We start from the raw sequence: 23,765 nt of genomic DNA, 5'->3' as shown, positions 1-23,765 counted from the left end.
TTGGGCTCCCGTGGCGAAGCTGTGTCAATGACGGCCTCCAGCGGCCGCGCAACCCCCTCCCCCGGGCACCTGTGCGCCTTCGCAGCCGCCAAAGCACACGCAGGGCTGCCTCCCTCCGCCAGATTTTCTACGCGGCCGCGCGCCCGGGTCCCAGCCCCTGCCCCTGGGCCCCCGCTTCTCCACTCAGGTTTAAAACGCCTGTTGCCGCACCGTGGCGGGTGCCTGCGTGCCAGCGGGAGGCCCGGTGGTTTCCTCTGTAGTCGCCATCGGGCTTTCCTGAAGAAGACTGCCCGCGGGCCCCCGACCCCGCGCTGCGAGGCTCGGGGCGAAGGCTACCCGCCCGGCTGGCGCAGGGGCCGTGCGGGGGCCGGTGCCATCTGGGGCTCGCGCCAGGCGCAGTGCTGACAGCCGTCCTCCTGCGAGGGTGCAGCATGGAAACCAACGGGACGGGCCACCCGCGTCTCGAGCCCGCGGCCCGGCTGGCACCGGGCGGCCCGGTTTCCCCCCGGCAGTCTCGGGCCGGGGCCAGGCAAGGGGCTGGCTCGGCCGGGTCCGCGCGCGGCGCCCGGACGCGTCATTACCTGGCCAGCGTAGTTTTCCCCGAGCCCGGGAGGCCTCGCAGGAGGTAGAGGTGTTTCCGAAAGCTGTGGCGGCGCGGAGGTGTCCCACGCGGGGGCGGCGGGGCGGGCGGCCGAGGCGGCTGCTGCTGCTGCCGGAGGCTCAGCCTCCCAAAGGATTCAAGAAAACTCTCCTCCATGGGGTGGGGGCTGGCTGCGAGAACACTGCTTTCCCCTTCCTGAAGTCACGGTCTTGGCCAAAGCTGTTGTTTTTGTGGCTCTCCGGCCATGTGATAGATGGAGGGGCGGGCGCTCGGAGCCCAGCCCCTCCTTCCCACCCGCCCGAACTGCGCTGCGTTGGAGGGGTCGTCCCTACCTGGAAAGCTGGGGACGCTGGGAGACTGACAGCCGGGAAATCCTGGGCAACGCGACCCCCGCCCCGCTCCCCCACTGCCTCCCCGCCCCCCCCCCACGCTTCCGGGTGCCCTTCGCCCTGGGGGGAGAGGCCCACCGGGTGGGACACTGGACACTTCCCCGGGCCGCCCGCGTGGAAGGCAGGCCTTAGGCAAAAGCCCTCCCCCACCCCACCTAACACTGGCCTAGACCTTGATAGTGAAATAATTTTAGTTGACGATAAGAGACCGTGAACAGCATTTTGAACAGTAACAGTAAAGACCATTGTCTCCCCCAATTTGTGAGCACCAATATCTGGCTGGTGTCCCAACGGCTAACACCACTCTCCCAGGGCCTGTATCTTTTCCTTTTTTTAAATACTTCTGTATCAGCCTGCCAAAAATATTCTTAGAAAGCTTTGTTGCCTCTACATAACTTTAGAAATCTCTTTTTCTTCTTCTTCAAAAAAAGCACCTCTTAAAACTCAGATTGATTTATGAACAGTAGTATAAACTAGGCCTCCTGAGAAGGACGGGCTACTGCCCAGGTTCATGCCCTGTTGCCACAGGAAAGGGATGGCCTCCCTAGGAGCAGGAGCAGGGAAAGGAGCAGTCTACTGAAACAACAGAAAAGCATCCAGAATTAAGTTCTAAGTTCCAGGAACTGGTGAGCGCCAGTTGGTTGATCACCACAGTACTCTCCACTGTTTCACACTCAGGAGTGTGAAAGAGAGATCCTATTTTCTGAACTAAAATTCAAGATGCATGGACTGAAAGAGACAATATTAAAAATTAACACCATCCTTGAACAATCCGGGATATACGGTGGCTTTGGCTGTAATAACCATTGTAAAGTAAATACATTTTGTTTCTGGCAGCTAAGGTATGAAAATTTTGAAAAGGAATTGTGAAGAAAAGCAATTTCCTTCTAAAACAAAACCCAGAGATTGCACAATAAGCTTCGGTGGAAGGAACTATCCAAGTGCGGGGGGGGGGGGGGGGGGGCTATGTGCTGACAATTTCGCCTTCCTCTTGGGGTTCTGTGGAGGAGGGAGCGGAGGGAGATGAGCTACTCTCTTGAAAAATCCCTTCCCAGCATTGGAGGAAGGATTCTTAGCTCTTCTGAGAAACACTGAAATTTCAAAAGCTTCTCTAAATATTAGGGGGAAACCATAAGGAATGGAGAATATACATGAATCATAAAAATAGTGATGCTTATAATGTATGTATCCTATCATACTTCCATGTATCTACAATACTTCTTACAAGACCGTTTTTACCCAGCCGCAAAACTACCTTTTTCATTCTAGACTTGCACTCTCTGACATAGGAGCCAATAACCACATGTGGCTATTGAGCACTTGAAATACTGGCCCAAACAACAGCTGGTCCAAACTGAGATTAAAGTACACTGAATTTCAAAGCTTCAGTATGAAAAAAAAGAATGTAAAATATCTCAGTAATTTTTATATTGATTATGTGTTGAAGTGATAACATGCTGTGTATTGGGTTAATATATTATTAGAACTAATTTCATGTTTTTTTTTTTAACTTGGCTAGTAGATAAGTCTAAATTACATATGTGGCTGACATATTTCTGTTGGACAGTGCTGCATGAGACTTCTGTCCATTTCTACTTCCTTCTATAGAGGGTGTCCCAGGCAGCGGGGGAGAGGGCAGCAGGAAGACACACAGCTTTGGGGGCTAGAAGTTTTGGCACACTGAGTCTGCAGTGCCTGTGGCAGCTGAAGCGATGAAGTAGATGCTGGAAAATGTCAATGTGCTATTAGAAGAGAGGTCTGAGATGGAGACAGAGCTTTGGAAATCCTTCCCCTGTGAGAAGAAGATAGAGAAAAGAGCAGACGGCTGAAGAGGGGGCTCGGGGACAGCATTTAAGGACAGTCTTTGAAGTGGATCTATTGAAGGAGAGTACGAGAGACAGAATTGTAAGACAGTGTGTGGAGCCCCAAGGAGGGAGAGTTCAAGAAGGAGAAAATGGTTGGCAGTATCTGAAGGTGACCCCAGACACTTCTCCTTTCTCTTAGCTCCCAGATATAACTAGTCAACAAGCTCTGTTTTCCCCAATTTATTCCTCAGAACCACACTGTTTAAAGCTATCTGTTTGTGTGTCTGTTTCCTCCCACTAGACTGTAAGTTCAAAGGCAAGAACAGTGTTGCCCTTGTCACCCCAAGAGCTAACACAGCATCTGACATTCAGAGATGCTCAATAGTTGTATATGGACCCAAACTGCTTTCTCAGTAGATGTGTCTGAGCTTGGGATTTACTAAAGATTAACACTGAAAAAAGATAGTGATAACGTCAGCTAAGGACTAATGTAAACAGTCAGTGACCTTATTGGCAGATCTGAGAACCACCCTGCTCCCAGATAGTATCTACGTTCAGATCCTTACTGGCCCTATCTAGGTGGCAGCCTCCAGAGAGGAAGGCTACCCCCGAGTCAGAGGATCCCTGTGACAACACTCCTTCATGCCCTCAGTTCACCTAACCAGCTTTTCAGCTCTAAGGTTCTGTTCCATTTCTCTAGAAGGTGATGACCAGCACAATCTCACGTTGCTGCACTACAAACCATTACCATGATAGACATAAAGAAATAATCTCAGGAGTAATTTCTGGCAAATGAAGAAACATTCAAATGTTTCTCTAATTATTACTGTTTAACAAGATGTGGAAAAATAAGAGGGTGCACAGGAAGAGCCACTGGAAACCAGGAATTTAACCCTCGAACCTACAGTTCCAAATACCCCACGATTTGGAATGCTTAATTGTAAGTCAGCCCTGGGTTCCTCTCCTGCAGATGACAAGATGGCAGAAGTCTGAAACCAAGATGAAGTTTCCAAAGCAGCCTAACCAAAGACCCTGTAACATAGTAGAACCATTTAAAATATATAGGTAGTAGCTCCCCAATTTTCTCTAATCCTGTGTCCTTTCCTCGCCTACCAAAAGCTTTTATCTGATTTTTTACTCAAAAAAATGCCTTATATACATACTTATTCACCTTGTTACATAAGTGACATGAATTGAAAGGACAGGAAAGCATCCCTCTGTGCCTGCTTAGCTGTTTCTATGGTGGACCCCTCATTGCTACAGCACCTCCAGCTCTCACCTTCCACCACAGTCTGCACTATTTGGCCATTCAGAGGTAGTGCCTCTATACTTAAAACTGCTCCCTCCTGGCTCTTCCCTTATCCTTCCCCTAGAAGTTCAATGGAGGATGCAGGAAGCTGGAAGAGGTTAGGGGAAGGGGGACAAGGGGAGAGCAGTCATGCAGAGTATGTCTGCTTGCCTGAATTGACAGGGGAAATGCTCAGGACTCTGGTGGCCTAGGATAAGTCTGCTAATGCAGAAATGTCCTCTGGATAAGACTGATTTTGCTCATTCTAACCTCACACTGCCTCTGCCTCCTATATTCCTTCCCTCTCTCTATTTGGCATCACACTCCTCCCCAAAGGCGATGACCATAATTCTATTTCCACAGCACCTAGTATTTGCCACTGTGCACAGGGACACTTGAGGAGTATAAGTTTTGAGGAGGAAGCCTGGGAGGTGGGGAAAGTAGCCCCAACCCATTTTTCTAAAGCTCCATTCTGGAAATTAGGGCAAGGTAATAAAGGCAGGAGCTGAAGAAAGCTGGGGGCTTCCTGGAACCTAAGTAGAAGCCTAGGTGGGTAGTTAGCTGGTATGCATCAATACAGTACAAAGGAGTCTCAGAACTGGTCACCACCCCTGCCATACTCATTGTTAAATATTTATGATATTACCCTTACTTACAGCCATGGTGGTGTGGACTCTAATGTATTCATTAGAAATCCATAATTGTTGCTGTCGAAGTCTCCTAAGAAAGCAAACATTTGCCAGATGCCAGAGTCTCCTCTGCTTCAACCCTAATCCTGATCAGCTCTTCCCTGAAATCATCCCATCCCAGGCCAAAGGTAAGTCCAGTTTCACAACGGCTCTAGGAGCCTGCACAGAGAGCAAGACCTTAGGGAGTTCAACCAAACACTGAAGACCTTGGTCTCTGTCTGTAAGAGACTGACAGTCTAGTAGAAAGATAAACTGAAACTGTACAAAATGAACATAGGAAAAACATTGAGCTATTTTAAAAAAAGTGCTCAGTTCCTGATTAAGCAGACAGAACTCAAATACTTAACTTCCACTCCCTCACTGAAACCCCACGAAAATGTAAAGGTTTTTTGGCAGGGTGGGTAATCATTATTATTTTCAAGTATAAACTGTAAGAAAAGAGAGAAGATCACAGCAACAAAATTTCAAAAACTGGAAAGCTAAATGCTCAGTGTTAATTAATTTGGAAAAAAAATTAAAAATAAAACTTGAATTACAGAAAGCCAAGAAACAATACTATTTACTCTGCATAACCCCTAAAATTTCAGGAATTGGAAGATTTAGGGCTGGACGTGGGACTCTAAACAGGAAGGTCAGTTGAAAGTCTGTTTAAGAAACAAATGTCCACACAGTCAGGCAGCTGCCCACCCCCTACAGAAGCCTGGAGGTTTATTCTCTGGAGAAGATAAAACAGGATGAGGAGGAGTAAGAGGCAAGATACGGCAGGCAACACTCCCTTTCTGAAAACAGATTACATAAATGCCTACATGTTGAATAGTGAGAAATCACCCCTTAATTTATATTTTTCAAATACGAATTTTTGTATTTGAAGTTTGTTAAGTACGATTAAACTAAAATAATAGTAATAATAAAAATAATTATTATTGTAGTATAGTGCAAGTCCCACAGTCTCTAACCAAAATCCTTGAGGTCAGATATGTTTCAGAATTTAGGAAGTTCTAAGTGGGGTCTAGGGCACCCCTGGCAATTTAACACATTAATATTTCTGCAGTAAAATGTCTGAAGAGTCACGCTAAGTGGGATAAATAAGGAGTAAAGTTAACCTGTCTGTTTGGGTCAAGTCTTGCTGCCAACTTAGTTTTCATGCCAAACATTTAAGAAACAAAACAAAATAAAAACAACTTTTGGTTTTCAGAGGTTTTTGGATTTCAGAATTCTAGAAATGGAATCATGGACCCATACTTGGATATAGGGCCTATCCTTCTATTCTGATGCAATTTTTAAAATAAGCTACTCAAGTTTTCTGTGCCTTATTTTCTTCATGAAATAAAGTAGGGTATCTTCAAAATTAGATAATAAAATGTTCAAGTTGTTACCTCTTTCGTTGAGTTTTTTATTAGTAATCAGGAAACTGATTAAGAATAGTTGAACAGATTATTCAAACCAATTTCGGTATCCACTGAGTGTATTACTCTAAATTATCCTTCAGTTTGGCACTTAGCACTCTTTCTTGATGATGAGGATCTTCAACAGTACCAGGAAGACGGAGACTTCAACTACAAACAAACACAAGCCCAGACAAGTCCAGACAAAATGGTGACATGAATGGAGTTTGCTGTCAGTTTCCCAAACTCCTGACCTATTTATGCCACCCCCTCATATCTAGAACTTCACACTGTCCCCACAGCCCCGCACCCTGCCTGGTCCTGCCTCATTCAAGAGCCTGTCCTCCTGATTATGCCCAACTTTCTGTCTCTAAATCAAAACCTGGTCTATGTCCCATTTCCTGATGACCCAGCTATTTACATTATAAAGTTAATAATAAATACATTTAATTCATGCAAATGTGTTAACAAGTTTATTGAGTCAATATGTTGCTCTCCTAGATTAGTGGTCCCCAACCTTTTTGGCACCAGGGACCAGTTTCGTGGAAGACAATTTTTACACGGATGGTGGCGGGGTGGGGGAGATATATGATGGTTCAGGTGGTAATGTGAGTGATGGGGAGTGCAGAAGAAGCTTCACTCCCTCGTCCGCCACTCACCTCCTGCTGTGCGGCCCAGTTTCTAACAGGCCTCGGACCTGAACCGGTCCAAGGCCCAGGGGTTGGGGACCCCTGTCCTAGATAACACAATTTCTATTCTGCCAGGGGCATTTCAAAGACAAAGCTGTAACCAACTAAGGTACTCAGGGGAAGAGAATTAACCCTAACTAAGAGCCTAGTATTTTTCAGGCACTATGCTAAGAACTTTGCACAAGTTATTTCATTTAATCCTCATTTATTATCCCCATGACAGGTTGGTATTATGAATGTAATTTTTTTACAGGTGAAGAAATTGAGGATCTGAGAGGGTAATCTGTTTAAGGTCACATAGCCAGTCAGCAGTAGCTTCAAGATGCGAACCCATCCTCTTTCCAGCACTCTGCCCTACGTCCTTAAAGAAGTGAGGCAATATAAACACCCTGGCCACCAGCAAGAAGAGGATTTTGAAATAGGCAGGGATTTGAGGCTCCCAGAGCCAACCACATTCTCCTGCTATTTCCTTCTTTCTAAATTTCTGTTTACCCCTTGACGCCCACTGATCATTAATTATGCCAAACACAAAACTAAGAGGCCCATTCTCATTACAATTATAAAAAACCTGTACATGGCTACAGCACTCATAAAATTCCCCAAAAAGAGAGGACAAATAATTAGGGATGACTGCTCTGTGAGGTTCACAGAGGGCATTTCGTTTAGCATGAATGTAGAAGATGAACATAAAAATCAAAAAAGTATGGTCCATAAAGTGTCCTTGACACAAAATTAGCAGATAGAAAACACTCTGAAATTAGCTACTGCCAAGTATACCCATGCTTGTTGCATGCTGCTTATACTGGTGTCACACTGAGGGGAAGCCTCACATAAACTCCATGAGGCCGGGAATGTTTTCACTGTTATATCCTCAGTGTGTAGAACAATGTCTGAACTGAGGCAACTCGATAAACATTTGTTGAACAAATGAATGAATTTCTTCACCTCCTTTCTCTGGAATTCCTCATAGCCCCTTATCTCTTCCCCTCCTATATTTATCCCACATTTTCCAAATCTCTAAACTCTTCTCCCAGATCTTTAGTCCTTCCCCTTCTTCTTTCAGCAGAACCATGTTTAAAACAAACAAAAACATTTTTACTGGGTATATGTGTATTTCTAGTTAGCTGAGAAATGGAAACAATGAAAAGAGAAAACATATGGTAAATGCAGAGTACATTCAATTCTTATCAAATGCAGACAGATACATACTGAAATCGTAGCAGCTGTGTTTATTTCATAATTTAGGCATTTGAAAAAATAGTGCCATGTGTTTATTTTAATGTCACTTGATGTCAAGTTTAAAACATGAGTTTGTCTACATGTTTTACCTCTTTTCCTAGAGAATCTTTTAATATTTAAATATAACCTATATCCCTAATTCCCAGACATCATCACATTATCAATCTGGGTGGAGGTGAGGGGTGAGGGGGTGGAAATCCCTCATAAACTGTGTGTTGACAGAATGCTCTATAATATATTCTAACTAATAAAGTTGGAAAATAAATTTGGCAGCAACAATCTAAGCTTTGTTGTATTTCATAAAAAGATCTACATTTAAAGGAAATAAAAACATCACGTGCAATAGCACACAGAGTTGCTATGGTAACAGACTACATTTTTTATATTTACTCTTCAATTGTAGTACATATGAACTATTACAACCAAATAATGTCAACATCCATTTCCTCCTGATCATATAGAGGTCTCTGGAATAAGTTGTACTTACAGTTCAAAGAATCCTCATTTTTTTAACCAATCTTCTTCTGTCTTTTCTAGAAATCATAATTAAAATACATATAATAATGATTAATATTTGCCATTGGGATTAGGTTTGCACCATCATTTAACTCACATAGGGACACTCTCCAAATGAGAAAAAAACATAATAAACATAAATGTCAGTTTAAACATTTAAATTATTGCTGTGTGCGTGTGTGTATGCGTGTGTGTGTGCATGTATGTGTGTGTGTGTGTGTGTGTGTATGTTTAGGTAGGAAAAAGGTCTCCATGGGAATGAGGAGAAATATGTAGAAAAATGTATTTGATTTTACTACCTGAGCACACAAACAAATCTACTTTTCCCACAGCTGTGTTTATATGAACAGTTAAGAAATACCTACTATCCTGAACTATATAATTCTATGTTTCACCAAACCTTGATTTTACTATTTATTTCAAAATGTACCTCTGGCATTGCCTTTGGGCACATTTAAGTCACTATCAACTAATGTAAACAGAATACCAGCCACCCTCTCCTCATTACATTACACAGAGTACTGGATTTTCCAGAGTTTCTGTTACCTTTCTAACCTTCCCAACCAGTCCTCCTCCAGCTACCTCGAAAATTAACAGCCTGTCAGAACCATCATGGACCACCAGAACATACCAATAATGAGGTGCTTCCAAGTCACGTAAATATGAATCTAATTTGTAGCTGTTACTTTATTATAACAAGATAAGATTGAGGGCTGGACAGGAGAAAAAGATGTAAAGAAGAATAAATGACTCTCCCAAAACGGGGACCTCAGTCACCCACAGTTGGCCCTTATACCAGCCTACACTACAACAAAGTTAGGGAATTAAATGCAACTTTCTGTTTGGGACTAACTGAAAGAAACATGCATAGATTATCCACCCATCCACATACATTCTTTCTCTAATTTAATACAATGGATGTAGCTCTTCATGTTACATTTGATGGAACAGGTTTTCTTTTTTCTTTTGTTTTTTTTAAGAAACTAGTTAGAGGGCATTATGCTAAGTGAAATAAGTCAGACAGAGAAAGACAAACATTATATGATATTGCATATGTGAAATCTAAAAATATAACTAACTAGTGAATAAAACAAAAAAGAAGCAGACTCAGATATAGGGAACAAACTAGTGATTATGGGAGGCGGGGGCAATATAGGGGTGGGTAAGTGGGAGGTACAAACTATTGGGTATAAGCTAGGCTTAAGAATGTATTGTACAACACAGGGAATATAACCAATATTTTATAATAACTGTAAATGGAAAGTAACCTTTAAAAATTGTATTAAAAATTTAAAAATCAATAAAAAAAAGAAACCAGTTAGAGAAGGTCTGCTTTGAAAGCCATAAAAATATACCTCTACTGACGTCTTCCACTGCAAACAGATCATCTTCAGTGTCTTCCAGTCAAGAGGAACCACACAGTCGTCGGGCAACAAAGATTCTGTGAAAAAAAAAAAAAAAGAACAAATTTCATCTCTAATGTCACACATATTTTTACCCTAAATATGAAGACATGCAAACATGATATCTAGACCACCATAATGATAAAAGCCTGGTTTTGAAGATATTTCAGTGATAGCTAAAGCAGGAGTTAGCCTGTCTCAGATCTCTGTTAGTAAACACTATCCAGACTCAATAAAAATGCTTATGTATATATGTAAAGTGATATGTATCATAGTTCATAGTCTCATGTAAGTACAAATATATACACATCAGTAGCTTCAAGTGGTACTGTCACAGGGCATAAAATTTAGGTAGACATCCTTTCCTGTGACATGTATAAAACACTGCAAGTACAGCAAGTTTAGTTTTCTTGCAAATTGCTCCTTCCACGTAAGAGTGTCTGGGAGAAAAAATCCTTACAATTATGATGCTCATAAGCAAGTCCAAACATTGATTTATACCTATCAGCCATACCAAACCACAGAAAATATTTTTCCTATACTCGCATATCCCCAGCAACATGGGTAGTTTGGTTTCTTCAGGCCTATGTATGACTCTACTATATAATCCCACTGTGTCTGCAGAGCTCCTAATAATAGAATTCATTTGAGTTCCCTGTTTTATTTACAAGGTCATAGATACACCAGAGCTTTGCATGTCCAACCTAGGTAAACGAATTAGTTTACAGCCTCCACTTCCAGTTTTCTCCTTTCCTTTTTTAAGCATACACCATTTCCAAACGTAAAATTCTTTCCCTGTTTTTCTTTTAAGTCATATTTGTATAAGCACTGCTTATAATTCACTTCCATTTGGAGCCATCCCAGACAAAACCATAACCCCATATTCTCTTCAACAATCCCTTTAGCACAGCTAACCTCACTCATAAAATATTCATAAGCTTCTCATTTATATTTTCTATGTGCAATAATTTTGTTTTGTGTTAGTCTTGTCTCCCCATTTAGAAGGTAAGCTACTTGATGAATGAGGTCTATTTCCTCTAAAAAGCTTTCCAAAGCTTAATTAATGGATGCTGGATCATTATTGTTGATTATGATAGTATTGTGCATTCAAAGGAGGAGGTTTAGAATCTTTTCCCACTAGTGCCTTCATGCTTTCTGGTGCCAATCTAAGGCAGTGATTGTTAATATTTTGGGGTCATGGACGTCCCTGAGAAGCTGTTAAAATCTATGGACTTTCTCCCAGAAAAATGGCACAAAATGCCACAAAGAATTTTGCATATGACTTCAGAATATGGACTTTGGACTAATATTCCCAACTTAAAATGACTTCCATTATCTTTTTAAATTCTCCAAAGCAAATACAGTTTAATTTTTAAAATTGGTATGTTTCTTTGGTGCATCTAGGAGGACAGAAAATTGCAGCAAACAGTTACGATGTGATTATTCACAAAGTTTGCAAAAATGATAAACATGATGCCAGAACAGGTTGATAGTTGTGACTCCTCTGACTCTGAGACTTAGCTAATCTTGGGTCTGAGCTGAGTGGACCAAGCTTGTCCAGAACAGCAGAAGTTTAGGAGCAAAGTAAAAAACACTGGAAATCAAGCTGTTAGAGAACCCCAGGCTCCCTGGTAAGTACAGAAGAAAAAGAATATCAGGAAGATACAGGATGCAGGAACTGGAGCTTTACTTCTTGGCTCTTACAGCTTCTGTCCCCAAGGAAGGGGACACATGCAATTGCATGAAGTCATTAACACGTGCAATTGGCTTACAGATAAGGAAAAGTTGGGATATGTGCCTCATTTCCTCTTTAAGATATTTAGCATCTTGCACAGGCATACTATTTAGCAGAAATTTACTTAGAATTTTACTTACAATATTAAAAAATCATATTTTCATTTTTAATTCACAGGTAGATTTTTCACTTCCAAAAACAACAATCTTAAGAGCCCAAAGGAACTTTTCAAGTCAACCAGTCAGACTCCTTCCTAACCTTCTTTTCAGTACCCTTCTCAGTTCTTAAAAATTAAATTCAACTGATTTCAGATATTTTTTTCATCACTTAATCTTCATTGTCCCCCTTTTACTATTCTCATATCTATGAGCTATAATGTGAATGAGAAAGGAAAGGGCCATGCGCCAAACAAGGGAAATGTAGAAAGCAGAAAGATTTTTCTTAAAGAAAGCAGTACATCTCTATTTGTCACATAATCACTGTTTGCCTGTCTCATTCTTCATTCTTCCCACTGTCTGTTGAAACTGAGAGTCCAAGTATTCAACATGCTCAAAGACATTTCAGACGACTGGCTGTGGAGGTGGGGGGGTGGGGCATGACTCCACCGAGCACCATTTGCTACGTGTCCTCCACTTCCACAGCGGAAAAGTATCACAACATCAATTAACTGCATGAAATCACTAACATGAGGTAGAAACACTGCAAATATCACTCACATATGTTAAACTGGACTTTTTATTTGTAGCAAATAAACTCAATTTACCCACTGGAACTCCAGGAGATCCAAAAAGCTTTACTAGTTGAAAGGCAAACTCTTGTGATAATGGTAGCTCAAGGGAATCAAAGTAGTCAGTGCTTGTTACATCTTGGTTATCCTCTGTTTCTGAGAACTGTAATGGTTTAGGTTCTTCCCATGTCTCTAGCTTTTCACCAAAACTTTCATTTAAAAAGTGAAGATCAGAAGTGACCCTAAAAGAGTACAAAGTATCAGGTGGGCTACTTAAAATTTCTGAAGAAGTGAACCTTACATCATTTAGTTTATCATCTACTCTCCTCTGAGAGTTGGAAGTCAAAAACGGTTTCTTGCTTGTAAAAGATATCTTCCAAAAGCTAGATGTATATTGTAGCATAAGAGAAGGAATGGGGCTTTTGTAAAAATACACAGAGTGCCTTAGTCTATTAAACAGCAGGTAATGAGAATAAAATTGTCCACCAACATTTAGAAGAGAATCTTTGACAATGTCAAAGTAAAACCATGATGGATGATGATTGAAGGTCATAATGTTTTGCTTATTCTCTTCTTCATTATTTATTTCTAAAATTACATCTTTTTTTTCTTCCAAAATAATTTTTATTCCATGGCTTTCTGTTAACAATTCACATTCTCCCATTTCTTTTACATTGATATGACTCTGTCCCAGTAAGTTAAAGTTTGGTGCCAAACTGAAAATCCTTTTCTGCCTCCTTTTTTTATTCTTTGTTGAGTGTAAGGCATTCTTTACACTATCCAGCTTAAGGAAGTGGCTTCCAAAGATATTTGTCTCTGTTTCTATGATTGAATCTATATTCTCAGTTGGAGGTGACAAATCATTTTTTATCGATAGCTTCTCTTCTATCAATGTTTCAGGACTGTTTCCTGGTCCTGATGCTCCTTCAGAAGGAGAGATCAATTTAATCAATTGTCTCCTGTTGTCAGGATGAGCCAGTTTTTGCCATCTATCTCTCTTTGGTCTCTGTTCACATATAAACTTATTAGGTCCCTCAGGCCAGCTACCAAAATAGGGTTGTCTATCAGAGCCCAACTGTAATTCTTCATCAGAGAAATCATTTGAGAAAAAAGCCCAGTAATTGTTTTTAGATGTATTTACTCCTTGTTCCTTTCTTAAAACTTTATCTGAAGTACTGGATCCATATTGATGGTACAGACTTGTTTCATTCAGGAGACTCTTATCTACCATCTCTTTCTTCTGCATAAATGAGCACGGGGTTTCAACAAATCGGTCTTGGATGTGTAATGCCATGATATCCCTACTTTCTATATGCTTTTCTATCTTTGTGCCAGGGCAGTCATCATTTGCTACATACGGGAGATTTTGAGTCACTGTTGAATAAGCAACAGAGCTTTCATTTGGCATCAATGACAAATTTAGAAACAAGTCATCATCTTCCTTGGGGAGGAAATTCTTTGGTGTATTGTCCAACTCAACTACAGACATAACATGGGGCAAACTGTTTTCAAAATTTATGTTTTCCTGTCTCTCATCTTTATGGACATTCACAAAATCTCCTACTTCATTTCTCAGACCACCTGTTAAGGAACACTCTGATTCTCTTTTGGTCTCTTCTAAGTCTTCCTCTTCATTCTGAGATGGGTCCTGATCTTCTGGTGTAAGATAACTTAAGGTTTCAAATGAGTTTTCCTCCATGATTTTACTATGACTGTTCTGCTTTTTGTTTCTTTTTCTGTTTCTCTTCTTGGCTTTGCTGAACCTGTGCCCAGTTTTCTTCAAATCTCTTTCTCTGAAACATAAAAGAATTAAGAAATTCATAACTTAATTACTTATATAACATTATAAACGAAAATATTATACTCAATGTGCAGATATACAAATCATTAGTATAAGAGATTCTAAAGTGTGTGTCCACTTTGAACTATATTTTAAAAATCACCTTTGAAAGAGATATGCTTTAATCCTCTAAATGACTGGGTGGGCCAAAAAGTTTGTTTTCAGGTTTTCCATAACATAGAAAAACCCAAACGAACTTTTTGGCCAACCCGATAAAAGTGAATACACTTTGAGAAACTTACAACTCATTTTCACATACTCATTTCATAAATCAATAACTTTATGAAAGCCTAATATTTTCCCTAAGAAACTTTATATATATATATATATATATATATATATATATATATATATATTACCAATAAACAACTTGGTTATCCCAACATCTTGAATTTTGAAAAGTGAAAAGTGAAAAGTGACGGGTATAGTGTAAATGGCACCGCCTTAATGGCTCAAATAGCTAGATTTTCTCTAGACATAAAAACTTTGGCAATTAAGGTGCTCCGTCAAACTGTAAAGAACAGTTGATAATGAGCAGCCAAGTTCAGTACTGGGATGATATGCTTCCAACTGCCTAGTGAGCAGTGGTTCTAAACCAGAGGCTCCACCACTACTTTGTGGGGTGTGTATAAATGTGTGAAGGCATTTCTGGTGGTCTCAATGACTGGAAATGTGTTACTGGCACTTGGTACTGAGGCCAGGGGTGTTAACCATCCTGCAATGCCAGGGACAATTCCACAGTGAAAAGTTATCCCACCCAAACGAGCAATAATGCTCTCATCAAGCACACTAAAAGTTCATGGTGGCAAAGTTAATTGAAGGCAATCTTTGATCCTGAGAGAAAAAGGAGGATTTAGGAAATTTTCTAATTTAGGATATAAAGGTTTAATTATCTTCTCTTCCACAATGTACAGATGGAAACATAGTAAAATGTAGTAGAGGAAGGACAATAGATACAGCTGAGGAAAAAAATCCAGGGTAGAGGAATAGGAAAATAAACACTTAAACAAACAAACACGGAAGCAGAAAGAGATAACGAGGAAAAGAGAAGTTGGCCAATTGGCTGGGCATTGGACAAAAGAACTTATTAAAACTGCCCCAGGGCTTCCCTGGTGGCGCAGTGGTTGAGAATCTGCCTGCTAATGCAGGGGACACGGGTTCGAGCCCTGGTCTGGGAGGATCCCATATGCCGCGGAGCAACTAGGCCCGTGAGCCACAACTACTGAGCCTGCGTGTCTGCAGCCCGTGCTCCGCAACAAGAGAGGCCGCAATAGTGAGAAGCCTGCGCACTGCGATGAAGAGTGGCCCCCACTTGCCACAACTAGAGAAAGCCCTCACACAGAAACAAAGACCCAACACAGCAAAAATAAATAAATAAATTACTAAACTCCTACCCCCAACATCTTCTTTAAAAAAAAAAAAAAAAGAAAAGAAAATTGCCCCAGCCTCTGGCCTGGTTTATTCCATCCCATGCTGCTGGGCAATTTTCAATAGTCAGGATCCCTGAATACCTTGTTCTTTGTCAACTAATTGCTGCTGCCCTTGTTTATATATTCCTGGATGTTGGTTTAGAAAGAACATTAAGGTTGTAAATCAACTACACTTCAATTAAAAATTAAATTTAAAAATTTTTTTAAAAAGAAGAACATTAAGAAACAGTAAATTACTGAGAAGCAGTTAAGATGGTATCTATAAAAAGGATATCGAGTAAAGAATGTCAACTTTGGCAGTAACTCTCCTTCATGGTCAGTTCTATCTGACTCCAATGAAAGGTCTAGTTGAAGTCTAAAGTGCAGTCACAGTTATAAAATGCATACTGCAGACTAGTCTGTCATCCTAAAAACAAACTCCACTGTCTTCACCCAAACATGAACCATCCTGTTGCAGGGAAAGGAGGAAAAGAATGAGCTGAATTTGTTGTTGCTTTATTTGTTGGCCTAAATGGTAAAATACTAAGGACTTAAGACTCACTCCAGGACTGGTGACTCTGTGGACTTGAATGCACTTAATGTGCAGCCACTGTCCCTTTAAACAGCTCTCTAGTGCACAAGGAAGGAGAACTCTAATCTATGGAAATGGGGTTCCTAGATATGGTTCATCATATAAGTGTTTATAGCTCCTTATGCCACCAGGAATTACAAGGTTCACAATGCTACTTTGAAAATTGGCTTTAAAAAAAAAAACTATTCAGTGCACACTCACTATATGTTAAGATTATTTAATTGCTTTACATGTACTAACTTACCTAATCTTCACAATAACCATACTTGGTAAGGCAAATGCTAGTTTTACCCCCAACTCAAAAAGGCAACTGAAACAAAGAGAAGCTGAAGAATCTTCCCAACTACAGCCACAATATAAAGCAGCATGGAGGTTCTTCAAAAAATTAAAAATAGAACCACCATATGATCTTGCAATTCCACTTCTGGGGATATATGCAAAGGAAATAAAAACACTAACTCAAAAAGGTATCTGTACCCCATGTTCACAGAAGCATTATTTGCAATAGCCAAAACATGGAAACAAGTGCCCATCAATGGATGAATGGATAAAGAAGTTGTGGTATATATATACAATGGACTATTATTCAGCCATATAAAATGAGGAAATTCTACCATTTGTGACAACATGGATGAAACTTTAAGGCATTATGGTAAGTGAAATCAGTCAGACAAAGCCAAATACTGTATGATCTCACTTATTATATTTGACATCTAAAACAAAATGAACAAAAAAACTCATAGAAAAAGAGATTATATTTGTGGTTACCAGAGGCGGGGGTTGGGGTAAGGGGGAATTGGAGGAATGTGGTCAAAAGGTACAAACTTACAGTTATTAGATAAATAAGTATTAGGGATTTAATGTATGACACAATGACTATAGTTAACACTGTTGTATGGTATTTAGGAAAGTTGTTAAGAGAGTAGATCCTAGGAGTTCTTACCACTGGAGAAAAATGTTTTTCTTTTATTTTTATTGTATCTATATGAATTGATGGATGTTTACTAAACCTATTGTGGTAATCATTTCACAATGTATGTAAATGAAACCATCATAGTGTATAGCTTAAATTTACACAGTGATATATGTCGATTATTTCTCAATAAAACTGGAAAAAAAAAAAAAGAAAAAAGAAGAATTTGCCTAGGGTCACATGGCTACTGGCATGATTCAGACCAAGGCTGACTGGCTTTAGATTCTATACTCTTTAACCATTATACAAAATTGCCTCTCAACTAAAAAGGAGAATTTTACACTTCCCTTCTTTCTCTTCCTCCTCTCATCTTCAAATTCCTCTTCCTCCTCTCATCTTCAAATTCTCACATGTGCACAAACACAGAGATGTTTATGCTGCCAAGAGTTGAGTCCTTTTGAGGGAAGCAGCTCGTGGGCCCTGACTCCTGCTATCACTACCCTAATAGTGTCTTGAGACTTTTTTCTTTTTCTCTCTCTCCCTCTGTATGAAAGCAAACAAGGAATAACACCAGAAAGTGAGAGAAGGTAGTGTGGAACAGGACTCATCTCCCTAATTGAACTTTATGTCAAGGTTTTATATGACCAACGGGAAGGCCAGCGTAGGTGGCCTATTAACTTAGGCCAACGGACACAAGGGGCTCCTCCTGAAGTTAACTCATTTGTCAAGGGGTAGAGGTAGTAAAGAGTGATCACATTCTGGATATATTTTGAAGGAAAGACAAGCAGGAATTGAAAACAAATTGGTTAGAGTATGAGAAAAAGATAATAATCAAGCATGAGTGCAAAGATTTTGGCCTGAACAATCAGAGGGATGAAGTAGCCATTTGCTGATACACAGAAGCCTGTACAAGGTAGGGGTTTGGAGAGAGCGCTGCTAAATCAATTGCCTTAAAGTTCAGCTCAGAGTCTTAACCAGTAAATTAATCTGTCCCTATAGCAGAATTTAGAAAGTAGAAAAGATGAGGGTTTCTCTAATACTCCTCAAGGGTTCCTATGTTTTTTAAATGGATTACAATCTGATAGCTACTTTGAGAAAGGACCTGCCAGTGATGAAAACTCATGATGCCTGCAGAGAATTTAACATGGATCATGAAAGAACGAGGTGGCTTAAAAAATAAACTATTAGAATCTAGGAGATCACGCAATTTATTAAGGCAGTTTGCTAAAAGAGTTAATCAAAGAAGTCTTAAGGCTTGGAATTTCAATTAAAAATACAATACAATGCCAAGAAGTATGAAAATCCAAAGACTAACTTTATAAGGAAGTGTGTCAGAGACTTTTTCTAGTTCTGCACCATGGAAGCTCTATATAGTGACCACACTTGTTCTAGTACTTGGAACAGGACTTCTGGAAAGAAAAAACAAAGCAATAACAGGGACTTGTGAAGCACTTGGGAGATAAGAGAAGTGATGGTGGTGATAACTTCTGTGAGAATGTATACATTGGATGTGCCTAATCAATAGATGTATTTATGTATTTATAAAGTGTGAAAGGCTCATCAAACCTATGTCTCACTCATGCTGATTCACTTAGGGATGAATGGCACCATTAAAAGAGAAGAAGCATCACTAAATATAAGTTAGTCATGGAGAAGAAATCAGAAGAGATGGATGCATGGGCTGTAGCTTTAGAAAAGAAAGGAAGAAATAAGGAAAGAACGAATGGTAACATATCTCTGATTAATAAGATTTTGCTTTTTAGATAATGATTTAGAATCCAAGCTCCTGGGTTCAGATGGAGTGCACTTTTTAAGAATTAGAAAGGTAGTGTTGCTAAGAGACAAGCTAACCTGACCAAGTGAACTGTGACCTGAAGACAAAGGTGAGAGAACATCCAGATAAAGCCAAAATTGACTGCTATGGAGAAAAAAAAAAAAAATATATATATATATATATATAGTTATTGCTTAATGTTCTTCATCAGGGAAATAATTAAGGGAGCCAGAAACATTATTTCTTATTGCAGAGGCCTATACACTAATTCATGAAGCATGGGCAATACATGAAGTAAAACTCAATTAAAATACACAGATTATAAAAGAGAGGTCTCACAGCTTTATGGAATGACTGTGGTTGAAATAATCCAGGCCTAGGTCCTCTTGGTTCAGTAATAAGCTAGTAGTGGGATCTTGGGCAAATCAGGTCTCCCTTCTAAAATGGAGATAACATTACCTTCTTGCAGAGTTGTAAAGATTAATATAGATGCCCTTAAATGACCTCTACCTAACCAATGACAAATTCTTTCCATCGCCTCTGTAGAATAGAATAACTAATGCCAATGACATACAAAATGCTTGCAGCTAGATGGCTGTTCTCTAGTACAACTACACATTTCTGCTCCCATTATTAAGGGCTGCATATTTACAAGCAGTCAGGTGAGTTTTTCCCAAGTCTGTTTATACTTATCATAATGGTACTATAATTTTATAGTTTGATTAAACATTATGTCAATCAGTAGAATATGAGTACAAGAAAGAAAGTTTCTATAAAAATTAAATTGAAGTAAGTGACTCAATAAAGTACTAAAAGACTGTTATCAAATTAGGTTTAGTCAGGATAACCATAAAGTTTACTTAAAAGTCATAAAAACCTATAAGATTTCTTTGGGTTCTCTCTCCAATTTTCAACAACAGAAACTAGAAATTCCTTAAACCTACACAGTATGGTCAATTAATCTACGACAAAAGAGGCAAGGATATACAATGGAGAAAAACAACAATCTCTTCAATAAGTGGTGCTGGGAAAACGAGACAGCCACATGTAAAAGAATGAAATTAGAACACTCTCTAACACCACATACAAAAATAAATTCCAAATGGATTAAAGACCTAAATGTAAGACTGGAAACCATAAAATTCCTAAAGGAAAACATAGGCAGAACACTCTTTGACATAAATTGTAGCAATATGTTTTTGGATCTGTCTCCTAAAGCAAAGGAAATAAAAGCAAAAAGAAACAAATGGGACCTAATTAAACTTAAAAGCTTTGCTCAGCAAAGGAAACTGTCGACAAAGCCAAAAGATAACCTACTCAATGGGAGAAAATATTTGCAAATGATATGACTGATAAGGGGTTAATATCCAACTTATATAAGCAGCTCATACAACTCAATATCAAGAAAAAAAAAAAAACCCAAACAACTCGATTTAAAAATGGTTAGAAGAGTGCTTCCCTGGTGGCGCAGTGGTTGAGAGTCCGCCTGCCAATGCAGGGGACGCGGGTTCGTGCCCCGGTCCAGGAGGTTCCCACATGCCACAGAGTGGCTGGGCCCGTGAGCCATGGCCGCTGAGCCTGCGCGTCTGGAGCCTGTGCTCCGCAACAGGAGAGGCCACAACAGTGAGAGGCCCGTGAACCGCAAAAAAAAAAAAAAAAAAAAAATGGGTAGAAGAACTGAATAGACATTTTTTCAAAGAGAACATGCAGATGGCCAACAGGCACATGAAAAGAGGCTCAACATTGCTAATCATCAGGGAAATGCAAGTCAAAACCACAATGATGTATCACCTCACACCTGTCAGAATGGCTACCATCAAAAAGAACACAAATAACCAACGATGGAAAGGATGTGGAAAAAAGGGAACTCCGGTACATTGTTGGTGGGAATGCAAATCGGTACAGCCACCATGGAAAACAGTATGAAAGTTTCTCAAAAAACTAAAACTAGAACTACCACATTATCCAGCAATTCCACTCCTGGGTATATATCCAAAAAAAATTAAAACTCTGATTTGAAAAGATACATGCACCCCAATGTTTGTGGCAGCATTATTTACAATTGCCAAGATATGGAAGCAATCTAAATGTCCATCAACAGACGAATGGATAAAGAAAATGTGCGATACACACACACACACACACACACACACACACACACAATGGAATACTACTCAGCCATAAAAAAAAATGAAATTTTGCCATTTGTAGCAACATGGATGGATTTGGAGGGTATTATGCTAAATGAAATAAGTCAGACAGAGAAAGACAAAACTGTATGATATCACTTATATGTGGAATCTAAAAAATAAAACAAACTAGTGAATATAACAAAAAGAAGCAGACTCAAGATACAGAGAACCAACTAAAGGTTACCAGTAGGGAGAGGGAAGGGGGAGTAGTTGAGAGTCCACCTGCCGATGCAGGGGACACGGGTTCGTGCCCTGGTCCGGGAAGATCCCACATGCCGTGGAGCGGCTAGGCCCGTGAGCCATGGCCACTGAGCCTGCGCGTCCAGAGCCTGTGCTCCGCAACGGGAGAGGCCACAATAGTGAGAGGCCTGCGTACCGCAAAAAACCAAACAAACAAAAATAAAAAAGACAATATTAACTTAGTAAAAAGGCAACCAACAGAAGAGAAAATATTTGCAAATCATATAACTGATAAAAGATTAATATCCAGAATATACAGAGAATTCCTAAAGCTCAACAACAAAGAAACAAAAAACAACTTGATTTAAAAAAAGAGCAAAGGCGCTATTTAAAATATCCAAGACATGGAAGCAACCAAAATGTCCATCAACAGATGAATGAATAAAGAAGATGTGGGGTGTGTGTGTGTGTGTGTGTGTGTGTGTGTGTATACACACAATGGAATATTAGTCATAAAAGAGTGAAATAGTGCCATTTGGAGCAATATGGATGGACCCAGAGATTATCATTATTGAGTCAAGTCAGTCAAAGACATCATATGATATCACTTATAAGTGGAATCTAAAAATATCATACAAATGAACTTATTTACAAGACAGAAATTGACTCACAGACATAGAAAACAAACTTATGGTTACCAAATGGAAAGGGCGGGGATAAATTAGGAATTTGGGATTAACAGATACATACCACTGTATACAAAATAGGTAAACAACAAGAACCTACTGTATAACACAGGAAACTATATTCAACATCTTTTTTTTTTTTTTTTTTTTTTGCAGTACACGGGCCTCTCACTGCTGTAGTCTCTCCCGTTGCAGAGCACAGGCTCTGGACGCGCAGGCTCAGCGGCCATGGATCACAGGACTAGCCGCTCCATGGCATGCGGGATCCTCCCAGAGAGGGGCACGAACCCGCATCCCCTGCATCGGCAGGCGGATCCCCAACCACTGCGCCACCAGCGAAGCCCCTGGCTGTGAGATTTTTGACTTTAAAGCAAAATGACCTATTGATTCAAGGCAATAAAATGACATTATTTTATTCACAGGTTAACCACTAAAACATTTAATGAAAATATATGGCTTGGGACTCCCCTGGTGGTCCAATGGTTAAGACTCCATGCTTCTACTGCATGGGGCACGGGTTCAATCCCTGGTTGGGGAACTAAGATCCCACATCCAGCATGCCACAATGTGGCCAAAAAAAAAATTAAATTGTAATTTAAAAAGAAAATATATGGCTTGCTTTCTTTACTTCCTTTGTTCCTACTTTTATACTGTTTTTATTTTGCTTGTTTGCTTTTGAAAGTGGTAAACACAATTATTATTCTTGTCAAGTAAGATTAAGGTCATTTTTTTTCATCCACAAAAGAAAAGATGGAGAAAAGTTCTCAAAGTAAAGGAACAACTGCTGGAAAGGAAAGCAAACTAGATTTTAAAAGATGTTCAGAACTTCTCACAAAGAAAAGACCAGGCCCAAATGGCTTCAATGGGCTTCTTTAAATATTCTATCAACTACATAAGGAAGAAAAAATACCAATTCTTCACAAACTCTTCAAAAAAACAGAAGAAGAAAGAACACAACCCAACTCATTCTATAAGGCTGGCACCACTCTGATGCCGAAAGCAAATGAAGACATCACAAGATAAGAAAACTACCGACCAATACCACTTATGGATATAGATGCAAAAAACTAAAAACAAAACAAAACATAAACTAACAAACTGAATCCAGCAACATATAAAAAGGATTATACATCATGACGAAGTGGGATGTATCCCAGGAATGCAAGGTTGGTTTAACATCCAAAAATCAACTAGTGTAATACACCATATCAATAGAATAAAGTACAAAGACCACAGGATCATCTCAATTGATACAGATAAAGCATTTGACAAAATCCAACATTCTTTTGTAACAGAAACACTTAACAATCAGGAACAGAAGGAAACATCCTGAACTTGATATTGGATATCTATGAAAAACCACAGGTAACACCATACTTACTGGTGAAAGATTGAATGTTTCACCCTAAAATCAGAAAAAAGACAGGATGTCTGTTCTCACCATACCTATTTAACATTGTACTAGAGGCACTAGCCAGCACAATCTGGCAAGAAAATGAAATAAAGAGGACACAGATTGGAAAGAAAGAAGTAAAACTATCTCTATTTGCAGATATGATTGTATATATAGAAAATCCTAAGGAATTTAAGGAAAATCCTAAAAAACTAATAAACTACCTCAGCAATGTTTCAACGTATGAGGTCAATATACAAAAATCAATTGTATTTCTATACATTAGCAGTGTACACTCTGAAAATTAACAAAATTCCACT

The 23,765-nt window shown here is 39.6% G+C and overlaps 2 protein-coding genes across 10 annotated transcripts in view; both read right to left on the bottom strand.

Moving 5' to 3' along the window:
• Window positions 1–967, bottom strand: part of N4BP2L1 (NEDD4 binding protein 2 like 1) — a 35,210-nt gene extending 34,243 nt beyond the window's left edge. For 6 of the 7 annotated variants that reach the window (XM_029209778.1, XM_029209781.1, XM_029209782.1 and 3 more), the window contains exon 1: window positions 582–967. In XM_029209778.1, coding sequence (XP_029065611.1) covers window positions 582–757 — 176 coding nt within the window. In that variant the 5' untranslated portion in view covers window positions 758–967. The remainder of the gene's footprint in view (window positions 1–581) is intronic. The other variant, XM_029209777.1, reaches the window with a different exon arrangement.
• Window positions 968–4,775: 3,808 nt separating this feature from the next.
• The window catches only part of N4BP2L2 (NEDD4 binding protein 2 like 2), a 63,182-nt gene continuing 44,192 nt past the window's right edge, over window positions 4,776–23,765 (bottom strand). The window contains exons 7-11 of one of the 3 annotated variants that reach the window (XM_029210015.1): window positions 12,503–14,259; window positions 9,957–10,042; window positions 8,573–8,618; window positions 6,149–6,328; window positions 4,776–4,803 (exon numbers count right to left, since the gene is read on the bottom strand). In XM_029210015.1, the coding sequence (XP_029065848.1) occupies window positions 8,595–8,618; window positions 9,957–10,042; window positions 12,503–14,259 (1,867 nt within the window). In that variant the 3' untranslated portion in view covers window positions 4,776–4,803; window positions 6,149–6,328; window positions 8,573–8,594. The remainder of the gene's footprint in view (window positions 4,804–6,148; window positions 6,329–8,572; window positions 8,619–9,956; window positions 10,043–12,502; window positions 14,260–23,765) is intronic. The other 2 variants (XM_029210013.1, XM_029210014.1) reach the window with 2 other exon arrangements.

Source organism: Monodon monoceros, unplaced genomic scaffold, assembly GCF_005190385.1.
Source record: "Monodon monoceros isolate NGI ecotype Baffin Bay Population unplaced genomic scaffold, NGI_Narwhal_1 Super_Scaffold_8, whole genome shotgun sequence".
Lineage (NCBI taxonomy): Eukaryota > Metazoa > Chordata > Mammalia > Artiodactyla > Monodontidae > Monodon > Monodon monoceros.
The sequence above is the reverse complement of the archived record's forward strand: the minus strand, read 5'-3'. Positions and strand labels throughout refer to the sequence as shown.